The sequence below is a fragment of the Haliotis rufescens genome, unplaced genomic scaffold (assembly GCF_023055435.1).
Source record: "Haliotis rufescens isolate VD_foot unplaced genomic scaffold, xgHalRufe1.0.p SCAF_10, whole genome shotgun sequence".
In the NCBI taxonomy this organism is placed as follows: Eukaryota; Metazoa; Mollusca; class Gastropoda; order Lepetellida; family Haliotidae; genus Haliotis; species Haliotis rufescens.
The window spans coordinates 10281018-10295360 of record NW_025963780.1 but is presented as its reverse complement, the minus strand read 5'-3'; the positions used below and the strand labels follow the sequence as shown (position 1 = coordinate 10295360).

At 38.0% G+C, this 14343-nt stretch overlaps 2 protein-coding genes across 10 annotated transcripts in view; one reads left to right on the top strand and one right to left on the bottom strand.

Moving 5' to 3' along the window:
• The window catches only part of LOC124125808 (protein boule-like), a 56387-nt gene extending 45669 nt beyond the window's left edge, over window positions 1-10718 (bottom strand). For 8 of the 9 annotated variants that reach the window (XM_046489172.2, XM_046489175.2, XM_046489181.2 and 5 more), the window contains exons 1-2: window positions 10611-10718; window positions 519-650 (exon numbers count right to left, since the gene is read on the bottom strand). In XM_046489172.2, coding sequence (XP_046345128.2) covers window positions 519-650; window positions 10611-10613 — 135 coding nt within the window. In that variant the 5' untranslated portion in view covers window positions 10614-10718. The remainder of the gene's footprint in view (window positions 1-518; window positions 651-10610) is intronic. The other variant, XM_048386756.1, reaches the window with a different exon arrangement.
• Window positions 1-14343, top strand: part of LOC125375866 — a 51261-nt gene that overhangs the window by 11196 nt on the left and 25722 nt on the right. The window lies entirely within an intron of this gene.

The following is a 14343-nucleotide window of genomic DNA, read 5'->3' as shown; positions in this document are numbered from 1 at the left end:
CATGGGGCTTGTATAAAAGTCAACTTTTGCATGGAATGCATGCTTTTCTGTAGCAGTTGCGTTTTTGTGACTTGATTCCATACATGTACTACAATATTGAAAACCAAACTTTACTTGTTTGAAAAATACACTAAAATATTGGTGTCACAGCAACTCTTGTTGTTGAGTAAGTTTTGTTTATAAATATTGTCTTGTTGGATCATTAATGGTCCTGACCAAAAAGTGATAATAATAATAATAATAATAATAATAATAATAATAATAATAATACAGAAAGATATAATATAATGTATCCAGCAGGATTGTCTAAGTTGCATAAGCTTTTACACAATTTCAGTTTCCAAGTTTTGATATTTTCGACATCGTTCCTAGAATAACAGTAGACTGCCATAAGTACATTCCACTGGTCCTTGGGAAAGATTTACTTGACTTTGGCCACTGACAATTGAAAGCTACAAATTTATCATGCAGGGTTCACACAAGGCAGCAAGCTAAATACATAAAGTTGTCATACTTACAGCACTACTTACGTTAGCCGCAATACCCCCTACAAATATCCTATTTGGAATGACTGTACCAAACTTTGGTGCATGGTTACCACTGAGGGGTGTGCCACTGGGGGTGGTGCAAGGGGAAACATCAGCAGATGACTGGAAGAAAGACCAATAAGACATCAGTTAAACAAGTCATGAAGACCAAACACTGCCCATGACACATCTGTAGCCATGGCAGAAAACATTTACACATTTGTAATTAACTGTTTGCTTAAACACTACAGTATAAAAACTTTACATATACAATATGCAGTGATTCAGAGAATCAATACACTGTTCTGTACAATGTCCTAACTGGTTCCAAACTCTTATGATAAAAGACCGATCCACAAACTGTTGAAACATCAATCAAACCTGGACATGCTGAAAGTATGTAAGATTCAGACAATCAGAGCACCAAATTTCTTTTGTGACCTTGACCAAGCAGCCATAGAAACTAACAGTCTTAGTCTACTAGTCCTTATAACATATAACAAAATCCTTTAAAATGGCAAATTTCTACTAGTCCTTATGATACCTTAACTGCTGGGGCTTTGGCAAGGACTACAGGACTAGTGCCAATTTCTCACACTGCAAAGTTGGCAAGGTTATAGTTTGATGTCAGCAAGTAGGGCTGCAACAATACAGGAAGGTCACAAGACGATACGTATCTCGAAATTCTGGTCATGATACAATACTATCACATATCTCGATACGCAATGTACACACAAAAATAACATGACAGTACTAACTGCTCCAGTACTCTAGCTTTTACTAAGTCTCAAGACTTCAAGCATGTCAAGATTGGACCTTTCATGATTTTGGAACAGTCAAAATTCTTTTATAATAACAAGACTACTGAAATTAAGCTTCCAAGTGAAACTTTCTCTAACTTTCGTTCAAAACACTTCAAATTTCAAAACACCAGAAAATAATCAATGTACTTCACAGTCTGAATAGTTCAACTTCACAGGTTCCTTTTCAGAAAAATTTAAATGTCAACATTGTCAGGGGACAGATTCCCTCTGGCCAGTGACAATGTTTCCTGTTGTTGAGTCTTAACGGAGGTGGAGTCATATGGGTCAGATGACCAACACAACGCTACATGCTCTGACTACTAGGGCTGCAACGAATACAGTATGAGGTGAATACGATTTGTATCACTAATATAGGGTAACGAATACGAATATTAATTCACGAATACAATAACAAGTCAGCAGTTAATGTATTATTTGTTATATTCAGTGAAACATTAACAAAAATGTTAAATTAAATATTATAAGAGTGTTGTCTTTGAACAAATCTATGCATATAATATGTTCTTATGGATATTTTTAGGTACAGGGTATGTAAATGCACATACTTGCATATTCATAAATATTCAATTCTGATGGCAACGCATAACGAATTCAATTCATGAATGGATACGAATCAATTCACCGAATACGCAGGTGAATCATAACCCTACTGACTACCTAACACTTTCTACAATGTACGTTTCAGACTTCGGGGGAAAAACATTAGAACAGTTGTTTATGATTCATAGTGTAAATTTTTTTTTTATCGAGTGTTATGCACTTTAAAAAACAACAACATTGTATCCCTTCATCAAATTCAAGTTAACGAACAGGTATGACAAACTTGGTCAATGACATAATGAATTACCATTTAAATTGTACTTCCTGCTTTCTAAAGTATTGTGTTATATTGCAAAGATTAAGATTACTGTGCATATAATAACTAAGCCGGAAACAGCAATCAGCTGTACACACGATTTCTCCCAATCTACTGGTGATTCAGATAAAAAGTACCATATGATACACATGATACAACTTCAAAGAATTTTGATGCAATGGTTGGAAGAAATTGTATCTGAAATGTTTGTTTTATCAGGAATAATGTATTCCAATATCGTGTTGCTTTAGTTGCAGCTTTTTCTATACATGGATAATTCTAGTGTGGGGCCTCATGCTTTTTAGCCCCTAAATTTGAAAAAAGGCCCACATTTTGAAATACAATGGGGCATTTTAACATTGTACTGTATGGGCATACCTCAGGAATGTTTGAAATTTTCATAAAAAGGACATATAATAGTCAAATTGCCAAGTCAAAGTATGGCATTTATAATATATATGTATCCATTCTCTGGCAACTGATGTTCGTTTCATGGTGTCAATAACGGTAATCTTACCGTGGTTGCTGTAAAGAAAGGTGAGTTTTGCGATCTACCGATCACGTCACACACGATGTATCGTTTCACCCTTATCACCCTTTAAATTATTTACTGATATTACATTGGTTGAAGTTTTCCTTGCTTGATGTGTCAGATGCAAATAGCATAATTTGGGACTCAAACGTCATTTCAGAAAGACTTTCTGCCTTAAGTTAATAATTCTGAACGGTATTTACATCAAAATTCTGTTTATACAAAGCCCAAAAGTGGCATTTCAGACATTGACCAGACAAACACCAAAAATGTGATATTTATGTATCGATCATATAGATGGCTTGTGAAAATGATGAACCACATGACCAAATAATGACAAATCATATCCCTGACTTTTACCATGTTTAATAGCCTTTTCATTATTAATTGATAGTTTTGAAAGATAAAAATGGAATCCTCAATTCCTAACAAGATCATAAAGAAAATAAATGTCTCCCGAAAAAAACATGATACATATAGATTATAAGATATTGAAAATTGTAAATTAAATTGTATACTTATAATACTTATCCTTTCTTATACTATGCATTTCTTCATTTTCTTTCAATCCTTTTGTGGAAACGTGCTTGAACACAGCGTTAGAAACTAACAGTTTTAGTCCACTAGTCCTTATAATGATAACATATAGCAAAACCCTTAAAAAGAGCAAATTTCTACTAGTCCTTATGATACCTTTACCATTTAGCAGTTTGGCAAGGACTACAGGACTAGTGCCATTTTCTAACACTGGAACAAAGCTTTCCCTCTTCAAAACAAAATTTAACGAAAGACATCCCTGCATCAACATGGTCACCACCCAAATAAATGTAATCTTGTGCATAGCGACCTGCACTACCTTATCCCCTGACTACCCCTGCTGCCACCTTTTCTCTCTTCGAGTTGACTTGCTAGAGGAGCTGTGATGTGGGGATGGTCAGAGGGCACATACAGCCACATGTGAGAAAGTATAAGTATTATGAATTCATGAATATACTTTTTAATGTAAAATTTACAAATAATTACACTTATCCTATATTACAAATGCATTTATGCCACGGTTGGGCACGGATCCCCTAAGCCAGACTACAAACGAGAGACGCACACGAGGAAGCTGGAGCTAAACAGTGATACAAACATAAGCTGTTGCATGTCATAAAGACATGAAGTCATATACCAAAACAGTCAATGTAACCCCTTTATGCAAGTCAGACATGACAACATCAGTGTTAGAAATTGGCAATAGTCCTGTCGTCCTTGCCAAACTGCCCAATAGTTAATGTATCACAAGGACTAGAAGAAATTAGCCATTTAAAGGGTTTTGCTTATATGTTATCATTATAAGGACTAGTGGACTAAAAATGTTAGTTTCTACTGCTGCAACATGAAATTGGATATAACATGCTTCCACGAAGGACATTTAGGGTTAGAACTTAACACTAGCCCGCTAGCCAGAGGCTAGTAAAAATTCCTTTGGGCAAGTACAAATTTCTCAATTTCCCCATTGTTGTAACCCTACATGGGCATTTTATGTATACCCGGGCTAGTAAAGCTTTTGAGTTTAGTTCTAACCCTTGGACATCGTTACGTGAATGACCATGCAGCTGTGAATAGAAGTCTGTTCAGCTTATGTCTTATAACCGATCTGCAAGACATCTCCCGCCAATAAGAGGTGGGCTGGTAAAAGTTTTGGGACACCGTCAAAACAGCTTCTGTGCTGAAGATCGGAATCTCTACGATGAGGTCGATCACCCTCCACAGGGTACTCAAGTCTGGAACCTGAATATTGACAACAGACAAAGCAAGTTTGTTCCAGTGATTATTCTATAGGTACACAATACAGAGTACTGGGCTGTGGGAGCGACAGGACCAAGGGACTGAACTGGTAGAGGTCCTGAATGTCGGTGACTCAGATGCCCCGTAGATAGTGGGAAGCGAAAACCATATCTGACTTCGAAAAACAACCCTCCATGATGGTGTACAGGGTGTAATTGCTGTGCAAGGCCACGGTAGAGGTGACAGCTCAAGTCTCGGTGATTGAATGTAACAGGAGGAGGCAATCCAGCGAAGGTGTTGGCCTGGAAGTATAGTTGAACAGAGCCAAAAGGAGACTGTGGTAGGAAGAGTTCCGTTGTGGCCGCCATAGAAAGTGGGATGAAAAGTTATGTGGGCGTGCTGAAGTGGTGGCGCAGCCTCGAGGTAGCCATCTTGGTTGAGGATGGACACCGACGACAGGATGGTAAAGATCCCATGCCTGAGGATCTGGGATGGTGAGCTTAGAGTAGAATCTGGTTGCAAAGAGGTTGACAACTGGACTTGGTAGCGGTGGCAAATGCACCGAAACATTTTAATTGTATTAATTCATACCTCATCATTTTCAATAAAATATGCAAGATAATTTCGAACGTAAAGACATTTCATCTCTCGTATGATCTAAGTAAATACATGTCTCTAGTATCATAAATAGATGACATACTAGGCAACTGTCTGTTACAGAAATAAACAGAAGTGTGTTTGCGCAGCCAGTATAGAAACTAGTTTTCAAAGGGAGATAATTAAAAAAAAAAAACAACAATTTGTGAGAGACTTGTTACTGACACTCAAATGTCAAACCTATAGTGAAAAGCTGATGATTGATTTTGTGATTTATATAGCGACGTGCTTGCACGTGTGTGGCTGCTTGTACTAGTCCGGACTGATGCCAATTTTATAGTACCAGCCCACTGAGATACCATGCCAAAGTTTAACATGGAAACATCACTGCATATGGACTCCAAGCAGACCAGTCCTTGTTTTAGCCCCTTCAGGCCGTGCGCCTCTCCGGGTGGACGCTCTACTACTAGACCTTGAAGGGGGTCTGCGAGGGAAATGGCTGACATATGGACCGTGAATGACTGGGTTTATGACAAAAAAACATGATTTAATTAACAAACAGACCGAAAAAAGGAACATTTCTTCAAAACAGATTAAGACTGTAAAAAAGAAAAAACGAACTGTGCAAGATGCATGGTTGAGTGAGTTTGAATGGGCAGAGATGATCGTAGATAGCAGGGACTCAAAATTATTAAGTACTGTCGATGTAAATGACTGAGAACATATAAACTTTATAACACTTAACAGGGCAAGTGAAAATATTGCAGGACAAGTACAAAATATTATCTTCTTGTCCTGCAGGACAAGCTGGGTTCAAGAAATATTGAGCCCTGGCTATGACAATGTGGATCCCGGAAAGATGCTTGGACCTGAATGTTCAGAGAGTTGTTCAACTGAAAGAAGTTGAGCATCAGTGACAATGAAGACGTCGACTTGGAGGGGCTCATCTTGTTGATGTACCAGACGACAGAGATTGTCTAACTGGATCATGAGCTGTGATGCATGGAGGATCTCAGCCTGTAACTGCTAACATCACTGCTTTGAACTTCGAGTTGTTGACGCAGAGATGTTTGTCTGAAGATCTAGGCCCAATCAAGGCTAAAAATACATACAGTAATTCTCCAGTCGAATGATTGTACGAAGAAGGGTGATCGGGACCATGCGGAAGTGCGGCAGTACCAGAAACTGTGCCTTGAAGGAACAGAGAAAACATAGGGAGTATGTGCTGATTCAAAGTGACTATATTCCAGGTGTTCTGGTCGTCAAGAACATGATCATTGGGGGATGAGATGGGATTCTCTGCGGAAGGACAGCAGTGCTAGGATCTTCGACAGGAGTGCTAGTAGAAACTGGCATCAATAAGCTGTCTTAAGCCATGACTGTGGATGGACGTCTGTGGCTGCAGGCTGATCCTCCGTAGGCATAACGGGTGTCAGAACCACAGTCTTCCGCTAATAAAGAGGTTATGGCAGATGCAGGAGGATCGACAGGGATAGAAACTAACTGTTTTAGTCCACTAGTCCTTATAATGATAGCATATAGCAAAACCCTAAAAAATGGCAAATTTCTAATAGTCCTTATGATACCTTAAGCAAGTTTGGCAAGGACTATAGGACTAGTGCCAATTTCTAACGCTGATTAATGATTGTGACAGTAGATGAGACAGCTGGCTTGGTGACATATTTAGGCTACTTAGTGGATGGAAGGCCCACGTTCAGCGTCATGGATGTTGCTTATGACATTTGCGTAAATAAGTATGGAAGGCCTCCTAAGTAAGTAGAGATCAATGTAAGCATCTGTGGTCCTACTGGCAAATCATGTGGATCAGCTAAAGAATAAGTATGGTCTGTATTTTACAGGTCTGGCATTTTGCTGTTGATGTTGAAATAAAGCAGGGAAAGCTATCCCCCCCAAAAGCAAAAAATATATTCTCTAGTGTTCAATACACGTCCCCAAAGGTGGCGATGAGAAAGAGAATGATGTGCAGTGGTAGAAACTAAAAGTTTCAGTTCACTAGCCCTTATGATGATAACATATAGCAAAATCCTCTATAATGACAAATTTCTACTAGTCCTTAGGATACCTTTACTATTGGGCGGGGGTAGTATAAGGCCATGTAGGTCGCTATGCACAGGATTACAGTGCATGACCCATTTGTTTGGGTGGTGACCGTGGTGACAATGGTGATGTTGGGATATGTTAGGTTGAATCAGTTTTTGGTTGGTTGGTTTGTTGTTTAACGCCGCACTCAGCAATATTCCAGCTATATGGCAGCAGTCTGTAAGTCTCATTGCTAAACATAGTTAGAAATTAATATATATTGTCCCTAGTTTGCAAAAATGATCTGCTATAGGGTTGCCATCTTCTTAATGGTAAAAGAGGGTAGTCCACAAGAAATGTCACCATTCCTCCATGAATTTTCCTAATGTTTCAAAAACCACTATGCAATAATATTATTGCACTACATACAAAATCCCCATAAATAGGTGAACATGTGTACACTGTATATAAACAAACTATATAAAGAAATACACAAAATCAGATACACTATAAGGTGATATTTGTGCATTTCAAATGTATGTAAAAAGAGGTATTTTTAATATATCTATAGTCTATGCCATCCTTAATGTTTTTCAAATTCATTTGGTATTATTTAGTTTACTTAGAAAGTGACCGAGTCCGTCGTTTACAAATTCATGCTAACAGGGTCAAAATTATGACAAAATTAGCAAACACTGAAAAAATAAAGGAGTCATATGTAACTTGTATCTTGAGTTTTAACTTCAGAAAAAATAGAATTCTCAAAATTAGTTACACTTACAGGCCTTACTCTATTAGTTATGGTGTCATATGATGTCAGCAGGAAAATATTGGACAAGGCATGAGCCGAGACCAACATTTTCCTGCTAACCTAATATGACACCGTATATACAGCAACTAAAGACACCATAACAAATTTATTATGCCGAAAAGTTTACACTATTTGGTATCTTTGTCGCATATGTCAAGTCAAAATGAAAACTTGACACTTACAACCGGTATAAACAACAGGACCAGTACAATGTTTCTGATACAACACTCTAATGCAAAGATAAACGTTAACAATGGAATATATAATTAACTAAATGCGAATGTTTAAAGTTCTATAGCTAAAATGGATAGAATTATCATTTTTATCATTTTTCACAGAAATCTGCAGGCCACTGTAACTTTATAGCAGTCCGATTTTCCCTAACGACCGGCTGCTATCTATTCTATTGCTATGTGATGTCATGGGCATCACGTTTCTTGTTTGTGACGTCATCCTTCAGTATGTTCTATGACATTGCTATTTGTAACTCAGTGACCTCTGTTGTAAGCCTTTTTTCTCTCTATAATTTTTATAAATAAAGTCATGAACGTGGTTTCTTTCATAAATAATGTCTTTGCTCATCACAATTAATGATATTAAAACATAAAACAGTGTCAAATAACAAATTTCTGTACCAGAATTTCCATGTGAAATATGTGAGGTGGGTGTTGGAAAATTCAAAATGGCTGTTACCGATGGTATACGGTCTCGTATTAGGTCAGTAACAACCATCTTGGATTTTTACTGACGGTATACGGCCTAATGTGGGGTCAGTAGTTCTAGTTTGGTAGTGATATGGAAGAAAGTCCCATCTGATCAAAAGTTGATAAAAAATAATGAATATGATCTAGAGCCATTTGCCTCCAATAAAATCCATTAACACAACAACAACAAAAAGAATCAGGATTAACTGAGTTGCAGTATCTTTACATGAATAAATTTTCACAGTATAGTGTACTACAGCGATTTTGCTGGAGACAAATGGCATTAGATTTTCAAGAAGATATCAACTTTTGATAAGACATCTTCTATATCTCTACCAAATTTGAAAAATCAGCGTTAGAAATTGCCAATAGTCCTATAGCCCTTGCTAAAAATACCTACAGGACATTTTGGATTTCAATCTGTCAATGTCCTAGATAATGAACCGATCTGAAACCTTGTTGTACTGGTAGAAATATACTGTAAAGCCAATATTTTAATTTTTTATGTGTCACCAATATATATTTTCACAAAGGCATAGAAAATGTGAGAAGTAATTTTTTGTGTTATTTAACTTAATACTATACACAGTAGATTCTCTCTATTTAATTCCTAAATATTTATTCCTAAAATATAGTGATGCAGGTGTCAGACGTTTACCACTTTGGTGAAACCCACGAGCATGAGTATGGTGCTGACAAACCCAGAAACATAATCAGGGCAAACCGGGATTCGAACCCACAATCACAGGTTTCTGGCGTGCCAAAGGGACACACCTCTGCACAGCAAATCGCAGCCCCTTGGACGACTGGGTCAACGGCCTCCAAGTAATCATGAACTGCTAGATTGATAGACAGTGATAGAAATAGTGATAGAGAGTCCTTGTTCATGTTGGTCCTTTAAGATTTCTACTGTAGTATTTTGATCTTGGAACCCCATCAATTTTGACATTAGATTGAGACATTAAATCTAAAGGTTATCATCTGGTTTATGGGGCCTAACTGTATTCATCCCAGTATCAACTCTAGGTGATTAGAAAGTTCTGCAATAATGTTCTACCTGCCACCTCACATTTTAGTCAGGTAAAAAAGTACCAATCAAGACTTTATTGTCTTTGATTCTGGTAACTGTTCCAAAAGTCATTTAATTCTAGGCTTCCAGGCCTATTTCCTTACCAGAGGGAGCCCTACCTAAGCCTACCTGCTGTTTGATGGAACCATGCTTAGATGTGGCAGTGAATACAGTCGTCAGTGCTATGCTAATTGGACATGTAAGCCAAACTGAATACTTTATAGTGAAGCAGAGACGTGTACATCAAAGATCTAAATGGTTCCCTTGTTGAGAAGACTAGGCCCTATAGCCTCATGCATACTAAAGTTGATTTCAAAGTGACCATGCTTTCTCCCCAACAGGGAACACATATCTTAATATTCTAATATATTCCATGAAGCAATCGGAGAAATACCCAAGTTTTACATAATTAAATTAGGTTGTAAACTGATATGAAATTAATAAGAAATGGATTAATGTCAGATAACAGGTGACTTCAGCTTGGCTAACGATTTCAACTTGGCGTAGCTTAGATGTAACTATTGCAAACCTAAAGTTTGTATGTTCACAAAAACTTTAGAAACTTTCTTGGTCCAAATCACAGAACAGATAGAACACGGGGATATTTCTGCTCAAGGTTTACGGAAGCAGAAATTTGATACGTTTCGACGCATGCTGCACTATATATAGCAAGTTCTTGGAGAAAACCGATCCAAGTGAAGAGCTTACCGCATTTGATCACAGATAACTTTCACGCTGGCATGCTTTTCGAACGATGCACAGACCCTACGCATATTCAACGAATTCTTTAGGAAATACGTAATATACTGAATGAAAAGTGTATTCTATAATAAGTAGAAATACCAATAGTGTACATAAGTTAAAAAATATTACTTACCATGATTCAACAGGGGAAAAATTCAATAGTCAACAACAAAACAAATGCAACAACTGAAGAGGTACTGTGGCAGCCGACAACTTTCAGACAGCACTAGTACCCCGGGCGGCATAGTCCATTATGGAGACGGGGGTGCGGTGACTTTCGGAATCACCTATTAAGCCCTAAAAGAGTAAATGTGTGTGAGAAGAAAACGTAGATCGTGTAATTAACAATCCTATTTCTTTATTTATGAGAAAATATGGACAATTAATATACTCCGTACACAATGCTTGATAAAGACAACCTACCACCCCCTCTTGTTTGCTATTATGGAACAATCTTTACATAGGTCTTCGTCTGCTAGGGATACCATTTCGCGCCAGCTGAAACGGAGAGAGTGTATCGTGTGTCAGTCCACCATTTTGTTGTAAATATAAGCAAATGACAATAACTCAATCCTGACCTTAGCATTCAGTTATGCACACGGAAATAATGCACCAACAAAGGAGACCAAATTTACAGTTAATTAGGGCTACGTAATATGCACCTTCCAACAGCAAGTATATTATTCTCAATCGTACCAAGTACTTATTTGGTAAAATATTCCATATATTCTAAATGTCATGAATAGGAAGAGCTTTCACTGAGAAAGGCACACCCGACGCAACTATGCTAGGTGTTACGTTCCCTTTCACATTATCGAAATACTGACTGCAGGTGTAAATGGTGGCAGTAGTAGCTAGCAGTCCGAACTTCTTCATCATCATCATCATCATCATCATCATCCATGCAGTCGTACTGTGTGTGTGTGTGTTTTGGCATCTATCTCTTTCTATATAGTACCAAGTATCTAACTATGTGTAGCTTATATTACATTCTATACCAAGGCCGTAGTTAACTTTTATTTGACAGGGGGGCAAATATTTGTACAAGTATCACTTGTCCCCAACTTGTATTTTCATGATTCAAATAAAACTGTTTTCTATACACACACACACACACACACACACACTGGGAATTACTTATTTGATGTATACCACGCCAATTGACTACGTTCGTACAAACACTAAAAGAGACACACAATTAACACATTACCTGAGCTAACAGAACCATACCGGTAATATTATATCTTACGCATATCTTGCCCGAACCGTGTTCAACCGATATATAGGTAGATTGCATGGATGTTCAACATGATACTCAACAATCGAGAAAGTTATGAAAGTTATTCGTTTGTTTTAATCCAAATATTCACCACTTCATCACTTCCAAACAAAACATATTTTGCAAACTGAAGTACAATTTGTTTTATCACCCTTTGGGCTTTGATTTTATCGAAAACAATATAAACTGTCCCCGAAAAGTCTCGAAAAAATAATTATGCTTCAGACGGTGGAAAGAAAAAAAGAAATTGCCTGCCACAAAACTTACATTGTGGTCAGGCTCATGGTTTTGAATAAAATAATATCTGTTTTTGTAGCTGTAGCAGAAAAAAAGAAAGTAGCTTGTTAGACTGTATATATCATGTAGTGAGACAAGGGCGTGTTTACGTGTCTCTTACGCATTTTCATCATTTCGGAACCAGCTTTAATGTTAGGATAGCTCATCATCCCTGATTCCCTGCCTAGCCGATCACATCGCAGAAGCTTCAGCAGTGTCGCCGCTGGGTGACTATATATTATTATCACTGACTTGTGCTGTATTTTTGTATTGGATACTAACCACTGCCATCATGCTATTTATTGCCATTGAATATAGCCATTGTAATTGTTGTGCAGTAATTTGGATTGATTTCTAAACTTAGTGAATTTTGTAATACATTTGTTGATTGTATACCACTTGTTAGTTGTTTGTTGGTTTCACACTAAGTTCTGTTACGTATACATATTTCTGGATAAACATATTTCTTTCAATTTGGAAATCGACGCGTAACAAGATGACACATATATACAGGTGTTTTTTTTCGATATGTATGTAATTCGATACTTTAAAACGCTGAACAGTACTGGTTAATTGTTCAAAATGGCCTGCACAGAAACTTAAAACGCCAGCATGCATAACAATTTGTAATGCCTGCTTCTCCACCCATGAGTGAGGGAGTTTGCATGCATGCATTCATTTTCACGTTGACTGTGAACATTCAGACTATTGGGGATATTTAACTGTTGCAATAGTTATACACTTGTTAAAACACACAGTCGGCATGTTAAATAGAACAACATCATGCAGAATGGTTGTATCATTATTAACCCGGTATTGCGATATATCGCGAAGAGTGTTTGATACAACACCGATTTCCTGGCATCATTCGCACATATTTCTTTTGATAGACATTTGTTAGAGGTTGACGGATGACAAAGTAGACAAACTGACTTATGGATAACAACTTCTTTAATTACTGCAACAGCGACGTTACGGTATAGATCCTTATATGGTTGTCGAGCAAGACTGAATGATGGTACATAATTCTTTATGGTGCATGGTTGAATGATTAACAGTAACATCTATATGTTATCATTCGTCAGTGGGATTAACATGAGTAAAATGTGCCTAATCTATCAAACTATGACCAGTCTCTCCACAAAACCCCTGCAATCTACGGAACCCACAGGAAATGGAGTTTCCCTATGCCTGCACATGCAGTTACATCGATAGTATGAGTGGACACCGCCTGTATGTATATGTTATGTTACATTACGTCCAAACCAAGCGTGCCATATGTCCCGGATGGTGATATGTGTAGCCTGCTGTTACAACTACTTCCCCAATGAACTTCAGCTTACCACAACTGCTGTAATCTGAATGCATCCCTGCCTGGAGTTGCCAGATGGGACTGTGCAACTTTGGAAATAAAACTTGTCCATGTGTCTGTGGGGTGGGGTTGGGTGGGGTAGGGGTGGGTGTGGAGATGGGATGGGGGTGGGTGTGGTCGGGGTCTGAGAGTGCCCCCTCTCCGCCACCACCGCAGAAACAATTGTTGTTGTTTTTCTGATGTCATTTTGTATGCACAATGCCTACCATGATAACATATTGATTTTGTTGTTAAAGTAAGACCCGTGAAGATCCGGGTTACAATAGGTCTTCAGCAACCCATGCTTGCCGTAAAAGGTGACTATGCTTGTCGTAAAAGGCGACTAAGGGGATCGGGTGGTCAGGCTCGCTGACTTGGTTGATGCATGTCATCGTATCCCAATTGCGTGGATTGATGTTCATGATGTAAATCAGTGGATTGTCTGGTCCAGACTCGATTATTTACAGACCGCCGTCATATAGCTGGAATATTGCTGAGTGCGGCGTTAAACAACAAACCCAATTTTTTTTGTTAAAGTAAAATTAATAATAATTGTTTACATAAAGTGTTTGTGATTTTTCGGTTATGGGATCAGCCTGTTGTTTAACGCCACATTCAGCATTATTCCATCTATATGACAGCTGTCTCTAATTAATCGAGTCTGGACCAGACAATTCTGAGATTGACATCATAAGCATCGATCGACGCAATTGGGATACGATGACATGCATCAACCAAGTCAGCGTGCCTGATCACTCGATCCCGTTAGTCGCCTCTTATACGACAAGCAGGGTTGCCTGTAACGGTAAGCATGGGTTGCTGAAAAGTAATTCTAACCCGGATCTTCAAGGGGTCAAGCGCTTAGGAAATCAGTGGTGACGAACACTGCCATGCTTAAAATTCGCGCCTGGTGCTTTCAATCTCTTCCTTAATCACTAATCTCAAAATATATATGTTTTA